Raw genomic sequence first — 12,318 nt, 5'->3', positions numbered from 1 at the left:
TTCTACTCAGAAATAAACTCTGCTGTGCACAGTGGAACTTACTCCAGGTAAGTTCCAAGATTGCTGCACAAGATTGATTGTACAAGATTGCTGCCTAATGGCCCAATCTTATCCAACTTTCCAGCTACAATGCAGCCTTGAGGTAAGGGAACAGATGTTTCCATATCTTGAGGAGGCTTCTGTTTCTGCCCCATCACCACAGGATGCAGTACACACCTCATTGGCACAGCTGCACCAGCGCTGGAAAATTGGATAGGATTGGACTCTAAAAGATTGAGGGCACAATCCTATCCTGCGCTGGAATAGGCAAACCAAGAGGCTTGCGCTGTATCCAGCGCAGGATTATGGCCACAAGTGGCTCAGCCAGAGGCAAGGAGAAACATTTCCCCTTACCTCTGGGTAAGGGCCGCCGGCACCTATGGGTCTCCTCAGACTTGCGGCACCTCTTGAGGTGGCGCAAGTCTGAGGAGAGCGGAGCGGCTTGAACGTGCTCCGTTCTGCCCAGGAACGGGGGTTGCGATCCAGCATAACTACCAGATCCCAGTCCCGCCTCCCGTTCCCCGCCTGCCCCCACCTCCCCCCGCCTACCTTTGTCCTTGCTTCTGCACATTTTAGCCTACGCAAGGCACTGGGAGGAAGCTGATATGGAGGCTTCCATCAGCCTCTGCAGGCCAGTGCTTCTTGGAGTTTCTGAGGAGGTGCAAAGGACTTGCGCCAGTCTGAGCCCAGGTCAGGATTGTGCCTTTAAAGCAGCCATTTTCAACCACTGTGCCGTAGCACACTGGTGTGCTGCGACTAGTCTGCAGGTGTGCAGCAGAAGTTTGAGGGGTGGTCATATCTTAGTAGAGCCAATGGGGATTTGAGCCCCCCACCAGCAGCATGGTGTGCCTTGTCAATTGTCAAAAAACTGATGGTTTGCCTTGACAATTTTAATGCCTTGTCAGTGTGCCACGATATGAAAAAGGTTGAAAATAGCTACCTTAGAGAGTAACAAAATCATAACATTTGTTAAGGTACTATAAGACTCACCTTTGCAGAATAATTTTGTTGGGTTTTGCAGAAATCAGATTATCAATGCGTTTATGAAAAGTACAATTTGCCCTTTTAGGTTTAACTTTCTACAATAAATGTCAAAATTTCGTTCTCATTCTGTACTTTAAATATTCTTGACAAGAAGCCTGTGCTTTGTTCTAGAGCAGGGGTGTCCAATTTTTTGGTAGGAGGACCACATCATCTCTCTGACATAGTATTGGGGACTGGGAAAAAAAGAATCAATTTACATTTAAAATTTGAATAAATTTGCATAAATGAATATTTTAGAGATGGAACATATGAATGAATGAAGGTCTCGAAATAGCTTAAGGCCTATAATAAAAGACCTTGTGCAAAGCAAGACTGGCCTTTCTTTTGCTGTCATTACAGCTTCACAGTCGTGAAACAGCAAGCAGTGGAGAGTGCCCTCGACCTACAGCTCGCACGAGAGGTCAGTTGGCCCTTGCGCTGAGAGTAGTCTCATCCTCTGACTCTGGGTCAAGCTATTTTTACATCTTACTAACTCCTCTGGTTTGCAGAGCCTTAACTTTGGCCAGGTTTAATGTCATGCCCTCGAATGTTTTGAGTGCTAGATTCAGGAGATCAGTTCCCAGGCTTGTTCATGTGAGCTAACCACAATTGAGACTTTGGCTACAATCCTTTCCACACTTTCCTGAGAGTAAGTTCCACTGATTATCATAGGACTTACTTCTAAGTAGACATGCACAGGATTGGGCTCTTTGTCTCATATGTTTTTGTACTGTTCTCATTATAATGATTTGCATCAGGGGTGCCCAAACCCCGGCCCTGGGGCCACTTGCGGCCCTCAAGGCTTCTCAATGCTGCCCTCAGGGCGCTCCCAGTCTCCAATGAGCCTCTGGCCCTCCGGTGATTTGTTGGAGCCCACACTGGCTCGATGCAACTGCTCTCAGCATGAGGGCAACTGTTTGACCTCTCGCGTGAGCTGTGGGATGAGGGCTCCCTTCACTGCTTGCTGTTTCACATCTGTGATGCAGTAGCAGCAGAAAAGGAAAGGCCAGCCTTGCTTTGTGCAAGGTCTTTTATATGCCTTGAGCAATTGCAAGACCTTCATTCATTCATATAAGTTCATTTTTAATATATTCATTTATGTAAATGTATGTAAATTTATTCAAATTTGAAATATAAATTAATTCTTTTTTCCCCCGGCCCCCGTCACAGTGTCAGAGAGACGATGTGGCCCTCCTGCCGAAAACTTTGGACACCCCTGATTTGCATCAACGGTTTTTAGTTCCACTTCTGCAAAATTCTTGTAGCTCTGAGCAAACTCTTGGCCTTGGTAATATGCTGAGTGTTTAAAGCCCAGTGCCTGAACAACAGGGTCATAATCTAGGAATGTGCTTTGTGGTTAAGCTAGAGCCCCAGGCTAGTTGTAACTAGCTGCTTATCTATTGCTTCATGTGTTTTGAGACTTAATAAAAAGCTTGGTAGAGGTGGGGCGAAGGACTTAAATCTGTTCCTGCTTCAAGCCTGCCTGATGCAGCTCTACATTCAAACCTGTCTGCCATGTCTCATTCATTTGCTCTGATTCCATGCTCCATCAGCCCCTGTTCATAGTGTCAGCTTCTCAGTGCACTCTGCACTCCCTCAGGCACAAGGCCTTAAGCCTTGGGTGCTTCCCACCAAGCAAGTAGCAGATTGTACTTCTACAATCTTGCGTGTATTGTGTGTTCTGGAATTTAAGCTGATAAAGGTACTGAAGAGAAAGAAAGATTTCAAGTTATCAATTTTGCCCTGAATTTATTCTTAGAAGAATAATTAGAAGAATAATTTCTTGGAGGAAAATAGCCATTTATGAGTTTATATAAACATTCTCCTAATGAGAACAAATTAACAAGCTGTGATTTTATCTATGGCATTAAAGTCAAGGAGCAGATTATTTGTGAATGAACTACCATGGCAAACTAATGGAATCTAAGGGTCAAGATGTTTGAAAGCACTTTGTTCCAAAACAGCAGTACCTGTGGTCCAGATACAATTCTAGGACACCATATAGACCAAGGATAGGTTCCAGGTGAATGTGACTGCACAGGCCAATAATTCAGTTTTGGAAGTAGTGTTGACGAAACCCCCATGACTTACTGAATTTGTTGTGTGATTCTACCAATGCTTTTCATTATTTCTGGTAAAATTAATGCTCTGGATTAATATATGCTTGTATACTGATTAGTATATATTTAGACTCCCCTCTTTATTTCACCCTCAGATAATTTAATTAGGAACCAACTTGGCTTCATATATAGGAGCTCAAGCCAGTTGGCTGCTGCAGAATCACAAGGAGCCTTCTGAAGAAGAACATATGATAATTTATTCAAATTGATATGGAGATTTGGACCATTATTCATTAATGGCAGCTTATGAAGTTTTTATTTAAAGAAGATTAATCGAAGCCTTTCACAATCCCCAAGCAGTCCTGTCATGGAAGAAGCAATTCTCAGCCGATCTCTGCAAAGATTAATGAGGGCTTCTGGACCACTTTCTGAATAGAGGCTTTCAGTGTTAGAAATGAACAACTGAGCACAAGAAACTTTGTTTCTATCCTGGCTAGTTGTGGTCATTGTAAAAAAAAAAAAAAATCCAATTTCTGCTCCAAGGAGAGCAGAATTCTGTGCCGAGCATGATTTATGCACATGTATGGACTTCGTGCCCTGGCTCTTCTGTGGCTAGGGAGGGAATGGCAGTCTTGGCTGTGGGAGCGGAGCAAGCTGCTGCAGCTTTTTTCCCCCTGGAATAAGCAGACAGTGGCATTATGGGCTGCGCTGTTCTTATGTGCCAAATAGTAATGGCCTTCATGATCTAGCTCTACTGGTTGATGCTGATCAGTTGGTTTTTCCTTCTCAGGACCCTGCTATTCTTTTAGCAGCTTCCTGAACACACCTGCTTCCTGAGTTACGGACATTCGAGTTATGGATGTCTGAGTTACAGATGTCCATGTTGGTACTTCCTCAAGGCACAGCATGTCCTTTGGTGCTGTGTTCTTGCAGGCACAATAGTGCTGGGCCAGCAAGAACCAGATGTTTCTATCTACTTACATTTCATCATAGGTACAGACAGAATTTAACCTGCACAGACAAAACTTAACCCTGAAACTTAACCTGTGCGTTCATAGGGAGGCTTCTATAGGCCATTCTGAGGCCCACAGAGGCCAATAGAGTGGGTTGCCAGCCTGGAAGAGATCTCCAGGGCCTTACAAGACAGAGCAGCACCTTATGTCCCACTGGGGAGGATGAGGTGGGTTGCAGCGCCAAAAGGTTTGGGAACTGCTGGACTATACCATTATGCCTGGGTGGGGGAGGTGGTGGTTTGGCCTGCTGTGCTGTTCTAAAAAGAGTTTTGCTCATCTTAAGCCTTTGAATTTGTCCCATTCCATAACGGAATGCAGAAGACTTTTCAGGCAAGACCTGGTCCTTTAATCATTAACCTCCCCACTTGATCCATCAGATGGGTTGGGTGAAAAGACCTTTGGACTTAGCCAGGAGAGCATCACACCAGCACTGAAGTTTGCTGGAGACCAAAGCAAGGTAATATACTGTGTTGCAGGCGGAGTTTCTGAGACAGGACAACTGAAACATATTCCGTCTGTTTCTTTATGGCTGCCCACTTATTTCAGAGTGTGACTTTTCCTATCGCTTGTTGTAGGTATATTGTGGCTGGCTAATAATCCAGCCATGGTCTCTGTCTTGAAGGGCTTGCCTTGCATTGGTAGAGCCTGCTGGCAGCCCACCACTCGCTTGGCCAGTGAGGCCGCTTCTGCCAACATGGCCCTCAAGGAGCATGGACTGCATCTCTTTCGCAGGGCTATTGACACAGTCCTACCAGGGCCCATGCTGAAGAGGACCCTGCTGCTTGAAACAGATGGTTGCCCGAGGCTCGTGCTGTGTGGCCAGCCTTTTGAACTGAGGAGGAACTTATACCTGGTTGGCTTTGGGAAGGCTGTTCTGGGTATGGCAGCTGCAGCAGAGGACATCCTTGGTGACTATCTCATCAGGGGAATAATTAGCGTTCCCCAAGGCATCCAAGCAACTCTGCGTCACGCAGGAATGAGGTAAGGAAGCCCTGTTATAGGGCAATTAAGTTCCAATAGATCTGGGGAACAGGATCCCTTCTGGATTGTTTTTGACTTGACATGATTGGATCTCACTGGACCTTGTGCTACAGAGGCCAGCTTTGCACTTCTACTATTAATAACAGCTAAGCCCAAGCCTGTAGAGCTGCTTTTTCACAGGAAGAAAAAGTTGCTTTACTGACTTAATGCCTTCAAAGAACTGTCCCATTGGAGACATAAGTGACAGCTGCTTTGCTGCTGTTTTGTTTGCTTGTTCACAGTATTTGGGGCAGACATCCCTAGCCAGACGTCTCTAGACCAGGATGCAGGTTAAGGGCTTTATTGCTGACAATAATTGACCAGCATTTCTTTTGGTTTGTGGTTATGATTGTTTGCCCCTTTGTGTGGCTGGAACACGTGCTCTAGTGGCACAGGCACAAAATGTGACCTGCCATTCTGCACAGCCTGGTCAATGCCACAAGTGACAAGCAGTTCTGCACCAGCAGCCACCAGAGAAGTCCCAGCACTTGTAAGTTGGGGTGATGGCCACAGGGGGATTGGGAGGGGCGGAGACCAGGGCAGGGAGGGGGTTGTATCCAGGCTGGGAAGGTATTGGTGGCAGCAGCTCTGCTGCAACCCTGTCTCCCTTCCCAGCCTTAGTCCCCCAACCTGGGTTCACTCGGATCCAAGTAGACCCATTGGGGCAGTGGAGATTTGCCCCAGCGCAAGGGAACAAATGTTCCTTTACCCCAAGGAGGATTTCCCTGGGATTCGGAGGATTCGAAACTTCCCTGGGATTCGGGATGCAGCACATGCCCTGTCGGTGCTGCTTTAGTGGCACCAGAGAGATAGAATGGGGCTGTGTGATCATGCCTGACTGTCCTGCCCTTAGGTTTGTTTAATGGTAGGCCCAACTGTCATTCAGAAGAGATCTCCCCTCTCTCTTTAATTCTGCAGAGAGATGTTGTTGAAGCCCCAGAGCCGCATCCAAGTCATGGAAGGAGCCAGGTATAACCTTCCTGATACAGATGCTATGAAGGCAGCCAGTGCTATTCAGGATTTGGCTGGGGGCCTGAAGACAGAGGACCTCCTCCTGGTGTTGATCTCAGGTAATCTATAAGAGCCCAGAATGTTGGGTTTTGTCAAAGGATCCTGCTTCTTCTCATTATCCTTCTCTGTCCCTAGTCTGGTTTATATTTTCTCCTGGTTGTGCATGACAGGATCATCTCTACAAACATGCCTGACAAAGTAGGTCAAGTTGTTTGTTGCAAAGGAAGCAGAACTGGAGCATAATGTTGCTCAGAGTGGTTCCCAGTGCAACTCCCATGCTGGTGGGAGCTTCCCAGTACGTGTGTTGGAGTGTCATCTAGCAGCAGGATGGTGGCAGCGGTTGAGCCGCTGAGGCATTCTTGTTGCTCTCCTCTGTCTGCTTTGCTTTGGAACTGATGTCACCATGACCCCGGAAGCCTGATCTGTCTTCTGTGCTCATAGTTCATTGTCCTTCCTCCCCCGGGAAGAGCTGCTTTTCAGAAATCCCAGTGTGTGGTGATATCTGCTGCAATGAAAGGAATTGTAACACGGGATACTAAGACTCCGGTTACTCTCTCTTTAGTGCATTTTGTAATTAGCTTCTTGAAATAGTTTCCCAATTCTGCCATATGATCTTGATCAATTTCTTGTATTTATTCATTTTAAATGTATATCTAGCCCTTCCTTGTAAAAATGAGTTCAGAGCAGCTAACCGACATGGGAATAAAGAAAATAATTCCACTCTTTTCACCCTGACGTAGTTTTCCTGCCTTGCCTTTCTTGCAAAGTCATATAAGACCTAGACATCTCACTTTGGAATTATTCTCCAGATTTCTACTCTTGCCTTACAGTTTCCCCATCGTGCAAACCAGTGCTATTGCTTTTGTTTCTCAGAACCCTTGTAATGATTTGAAGGAACAAGGCACGCTTTCTCCAGGGGGTGGCAGCCCTGAATCAGAAAATAAAAAATACAAGAATTTCTCATTTTTTCTGGGGGTGAAAACAATGGAGTCTACACTTGGTAGAGTTAGAGAAACTCATCTGCAGCTTGTTCAGGATAGGATGGGCCACAACTGATTGAATTGTTACACCTTTCTCTTATTGGGTGTGTAATGATGAAGGCTCTTGTTTTCTGAACGATCTCAGTGATGTAGAAGAAGCATGCCTGTAGGTTTTCAGCATTACAATTTGCCTCCACGTCATTCAGAGTGTTTTTAAGTTACATTGATGCAACCCCACACGTCACTTAATAGTGTATTGAATTGTGGCTCATTTTAAGCATTTTTCATTATAAACATCTGTGTGCTGTTTTTCTAACAAAAGATTCAGAGCTGCTCCACAGATTGCAACTGGCATGTAGTCTAATAAGATGAACTTCCCCCATTTAATTCACATAGAGTGCCATTGTAGCTACATCTGTTTAGTACAGTTTATTGATGACATGTACTTAATTTTGTTTAAAAATCTGTCATTTGCTATTCCTTAGCCCAGGGCTTTTCAAACTGGGGCAGCGCGACGCCCCAGCCTGTGGGCCCTGGCCTCTGCCCCCTTATGGGCAGGGAGGAGGCAGTGGCGCGATCCCCAGGATCATGGCGCTCAGGGTGCCCCAGGTTCGCGGCGCTCGTAATCACTTCACTTTCACAGCTGTGGGGCACCCTGCAGAAGGTCACGCAGGGCTTCCCGCAAGCCCCTGCAGCCCCCCTGAGCGGCACGATCCTGGGGATTGCGCCGCTGCCTCCCCCCACCCCTGCAAGCACTTAGAGTGACTAAGGCAGTGAAAACCACTGCCTTAGCCTTAGGACACATAAGAAATTAAAAAAGTATATAGCAATATAAAATTCATTTAATGTATAGATTTACACACAAATATTCCCACCACTTTCTCCCTAACTATCCACAACCACAGAAAGTGTGCTCAGAAAATGCATTACCTTGGACATTAATGGGCCTGCAGGAGGAGGGAATGTCAGGTGTGGGGGGCAGCAGCTGCCAACCTGTGTGCCATCCCTGGTCTTATTTTGACATGTGGAGGCTGGACCAGAGGCCACAGCAATCATCATGGAGCTGAAGAGGAGGAGAAGAGAATGTGCTCTCTAAAGTTGTCACACTGCTCATGTGTGGAAACATAAACTGATTCTTAATATAGACTACATATGCACCTTTGTATGCTTGTGTTCATCTGCATGTATCTCAAGTGGTGCCATAGTTCCCAGGGGACCGTTCGTGTTCTTCGTTGTTCTCCTAAGTCTACGATATCTTATAGCCCTATCCAAACTAATTCCCTTCCCCACCAATGTAGGTGAGCCAAGGTGTGTGTTGCAGTCTGTGGTGGGGGCAGTTGGAGAGGTCTCCAGCTATTTTGCTGGCATATGTTCAAGGCGTGAAAAGGCAGTGGAGAGGGAGAGGATTTGGCCACATGCTCGTGTTGCTGAACCCACCCTCTCTGTCCCTTGTCCCCCCACCCAGAAACTCCCCTGTTCCTTACTCTCCCCGCCTCATTCTGCCAAACACCTGTCCCTCCCACCGCCTTTCATCTTTCATGGGCAGACAGGGGCCTGGCTACCAGCAACTTCGTAGGTGAGAAGCGCCAGAGAATGTAACATCTGGCATAATCCAGGCACTTCCTCTTGAATCCTGCTGGCTCCACTGGTGTAATGTGTGACCCACTTGCAGAGAAGTTGGATTAGGGTGTTAGTGGCTTCCCTCAGCATCCTGGGGTGCAAACGCTCTGCTACGTTGGAGAGAGCTTCCTGCAGACATGAATCCACCAGGCTGATAGTGTTCTGTGGTGAAAATTCCTTGTGAGTTTTCTCTTGCTCCTTGCCTACTTCTCTCTCTTGAAGAAACCTGTAGACACTTAAAATCTGCCATTGTCAATTCTTTTTTTGGAAGTCATTTTTAAAACTCCCAACTGAGAAAAGACTTTCTTATGCTACAGCTATCTCTTGAGTGGACTCCTTGTGATTGACATTCATAGCTTCTTAGTTGTTTTTTTGTTTATTGTACTTTAGATGTTGTGCCTCAAGTCTCAGAGCATTTATCATTTAATAATAGCCTTTGAGCTAACACTGCAGTGCAGAGTTGCCCTTTGTTCTTTTCACAACTCTCTTGACCTTCTGTCTCCACTTTTATCCTGTGAGGTGTGATCACGCATCCATTGCTCAGGTTGTAGATCCATCTGGTGGATGGGCTAGTTTTCTGTCCTTAGCTGACCCTCTCCTCCCCCCCCCCCCCAAGTGTCACTTGCTGTAAGCTTTTTGCTGCAGTTCAGGTCTGCTTCTAATGCTGCTCATAATGAATGAGATCTGTAAAACAATGAAGACTGCAGTAGGGGAGGGAATGCTTGCTTTGTAGTGACATTCCTGTAGTCCAGCGTTTCTCAACAATTCTCCCCTGCTGTACCACTTTGCATCATCCAGCTGTCGGAAGTACTATTGGAAGTAACTGGCGATGATGTCATAACTTGGGGTCAGATGGGAGGTCAGATGCAACATGACAAATGCTGGTAAGGGGCTCAAGAGGGCTTTTTCAATCACACAAAAACCACACTCTGGAGCCCTGCCCACCAAGCCTCCTACAGCTGCTTGTCGTATTGTGTTGCTGGTCCCACTGCCAGGTGCCAGGGATTTTGGGTCCTGCAAATACCACTGGAAACCATCCCAAGTATCACTGGTGGTACGAGCACGACTGGTTGAGAAACACAGCTATAGTTAGACTATACTGACTATATTTACCATTAGGGGAGCACATTTAAGTGGGTTAGAGGACAGAATGCACCCAGCAGATTCCCTGGGGAATTCTCATGAGTTCAAGTCAGTTACAACTGGATGCCTCCATCTTTCAGATGCTTAGTACCTACCTAGAACCTCATCACCATCACCAAAACAAATTTATACCCACTAACATTAATGAGTACTTCAAGCTTATTTCAATTTTACCCATATTTGACCATGAGTTGTTAACAGTGTCCCTTTAAAACATTCAGAATCATGAGAAGATGGCTTACCTAAGGCCTCCCAGTTCATGGCAGAGGCCAGATTCCAATGGAGGGCTTCCTGATCATGGCTGCTGCAGTTCCCGTCTAAATCCTTTTCCCACATGCCTCTGCTTGTCCTCGAAAATATTCTTAAATGCCAAAGCAGCCCTCCCCCCCCCCCCCAAAAAAAAAATCCTTCAAGCCAAGTTTCCTTCTCTGCAGGTTGCCGCAACATGTTTGTGTCATGCGGCAGGGCACAGACAGTGGCTGCAAACTGCCTTGGAGACCCCAGAAGGCATTTTAGGAGTTTTGTTGATGGATCAGCCCCAGACCCTGATTGGTCTGATTGAAAGAGAAACCAAGAAGATACAGAAACTGCATGTCTGGAGGATAGGAGTCCACCCTCTTAACTAGTGGCACAAGAGCCAAATGGTAGCTTTCAGGCTAGTCTGAGAGCACGTGAGGTTGGCGATGTCCAAGCCTGCACAGCTGTCAGCATACAGTCGTGCCATGGTTGCCTTAGTTTACAGAGCCAGTAGTGGAAGCTGGCAGAAGAGATTGATGCTGCTAATGCAGTGTTTCTCAAACTGGGTCACAAGTCAATTTCAGGTTGGTCCCCATTCATTTCATTCCATATTTTATTTTCAATATATTAGACTTGGTGCAACAATGAAATGTGACTGCATTTGGGGGAAATGTTACCGATCTGTACTTTTAACAGGCTATTATGCATAAACAGATCAGCAACTGTTTGGGAGGGTTAGGAGGGGTCTTCATTTTAAATAAGTTTTTAAACTTATACTTATTGTAAACTTTTAATTCACTTAATTGATTGGTTTAATTTCGTTGTATGGCGGGGTGTTAACAATTTTCCTGTTTGATGATGTCATTCTCAGCCATGACATCACTTCTGGTGCGTCCCAAGAGATGGTCATTCTAAAAAGTGGGTCACAGTGCTAACAAGTTTGGGAACCACTGTGCTAATGGCTATAGAGGAGGTTAGAAACTCATTGCCCTGACAGCCTTGTGTTATTGTTCCCATCACTAATTTAGCGCATCAGTCTCCCCAGATACTTGTGCCACATGTAGTTAAGCAAATCTCAGTCCTTCCCTTAAGTTCAATTTCTTAATATCGCATTTGATTATTAATAAAATAAACTGAGTTACTATACTCTTATGACAGTTTTGCAACATTCTAATCTGCATCTGATCTTTGCTGGGGCTACTCCCTCCACTGGGAATATTTCTCCCAAAACCTTGTGCTGGTGCTAAGAGTCACCAGCTAAGAAACAGTTGTTAGTTCATTGGTCAGGTAAACAGTGTGTCAAGCTAGCCAAATAAGGCTCTCTCTCAAAAGAGAGAGATCCCAAAGATCACCATAGTTCTCGTTCATCTGGGAGTGACAAGCTCCTGCCTTTTTCCTGGTGGTGCTGTGAATATTCTACTTTGTGCTAAACCGTCTTCTTTGTTTCATGTTTTGCAAACCCAGATCACATATTCATCTTTAATTTTTAATTATTGATTTCTCTTTTCCCCGTTATACATCAATTACTGTATCTCCCGTTTTCTCTATTCATTTCCAGTCTGTCTCCACCTGTCCTTAACCTCCTGAATTCTGTAATTTTGTTTCTTTCACCTTTTCTTTCTTAGCTTTTGTCTTTTTCTTTCAGGACTCTCCTACTGCAGATATTCACAAATCACAATTAATCATGGATATCTCTCTGCACTTTGGACTGTACTGCCACCACTGTAATTTTGAAGTCTTCTATCTTCTGCATAGTGAGGATAATTATCTGACATCCATACATTTCTCCTTTTAAGAATAAGAAACTTGCTCTGGGTTCTGCCACTCTGTTGCACTTTTATAGGCCCAGGAAGACACAGAGTCATTATCATTGAGCCAGTGATGTACATGAGAGACACTACTGCATTTGAAGGGGGTTCTTATGTGAATCTCTGTGGCAATTGCCTGGTAGGAAAGCACTCCTTGTCATTCCCATGAACTGTACCCAAGGCTGAAAACCTTGAGGACTGAATCTGCTTTCAGTGCATGGGGAGGGGAAGAAAGGAAAGGGAAATCTTGCTGCAAAATGCCTCAGTTTTATATTGTATGTTTGCCTCCTAAAGATTAACAGCAGGTTTGCAAGAAGGAATCCTTCTAAATACAAATGCACTCACTGCTAAGTTCTCCTGCATT

General features: G+C 45.4%; 1 protein-coding gene across 6 annotated transcripts in view; it reads left to right on the top strand.

The window, feature by feature from the left end:
- GLYCTK (glycerate kinase) overlaps positions 1-12,318 on the top strand; it is a 173,122-nt gene that overhangs the window by 7,944 nt on the left and 152,860 nt on the right. For 3 of the 6 annotated variants that reach the window (XR_010793703.1, XM_066613932.1, XM_066613935.1), the window contains exons 2-3: positions 4,711-5,116; positions 6,074-6,225. Coding sequence is in view for 5 of the 6 variants with exons in the window: in XM_066613932.1 (XP_066470029.1) it covers positions 4,740-5,116; positions 6,074-6,225 (529 nt within the window). In the remaining variant the exon portion in view is untranslated. Of the gene's footprint in view, positions 1-4,512; positions 5,117-6,073; positions 6,226-12,318 lie in introns of all 6 variants that reach the window. The other 3 variants (XM_066613936.1, XM_066613937.1, XM_066613934.1) reach the window with 2 other exon arrangements.

This window comes from Tiliqua scincoides, chromosome 2 (genome assembly GCF_035046505.1).
Source record: "Tiliqua scincoides isolate rTilSci1 chromosome 2, rTilSci1.hap2, whole genome shotgun sequence".
Taxonomy (NCBI): Eukaryota; Metazoa; Chordata; class Lepidosauria; order Squamata; family Scincidae; genus Tiliqua; species Tiliqua scincoides.
The sequence above is the reverse complement of the archived record's forward strand: the minus strand, read 5'-3'. Positions and strand labels throughout refer to the sequence as shown.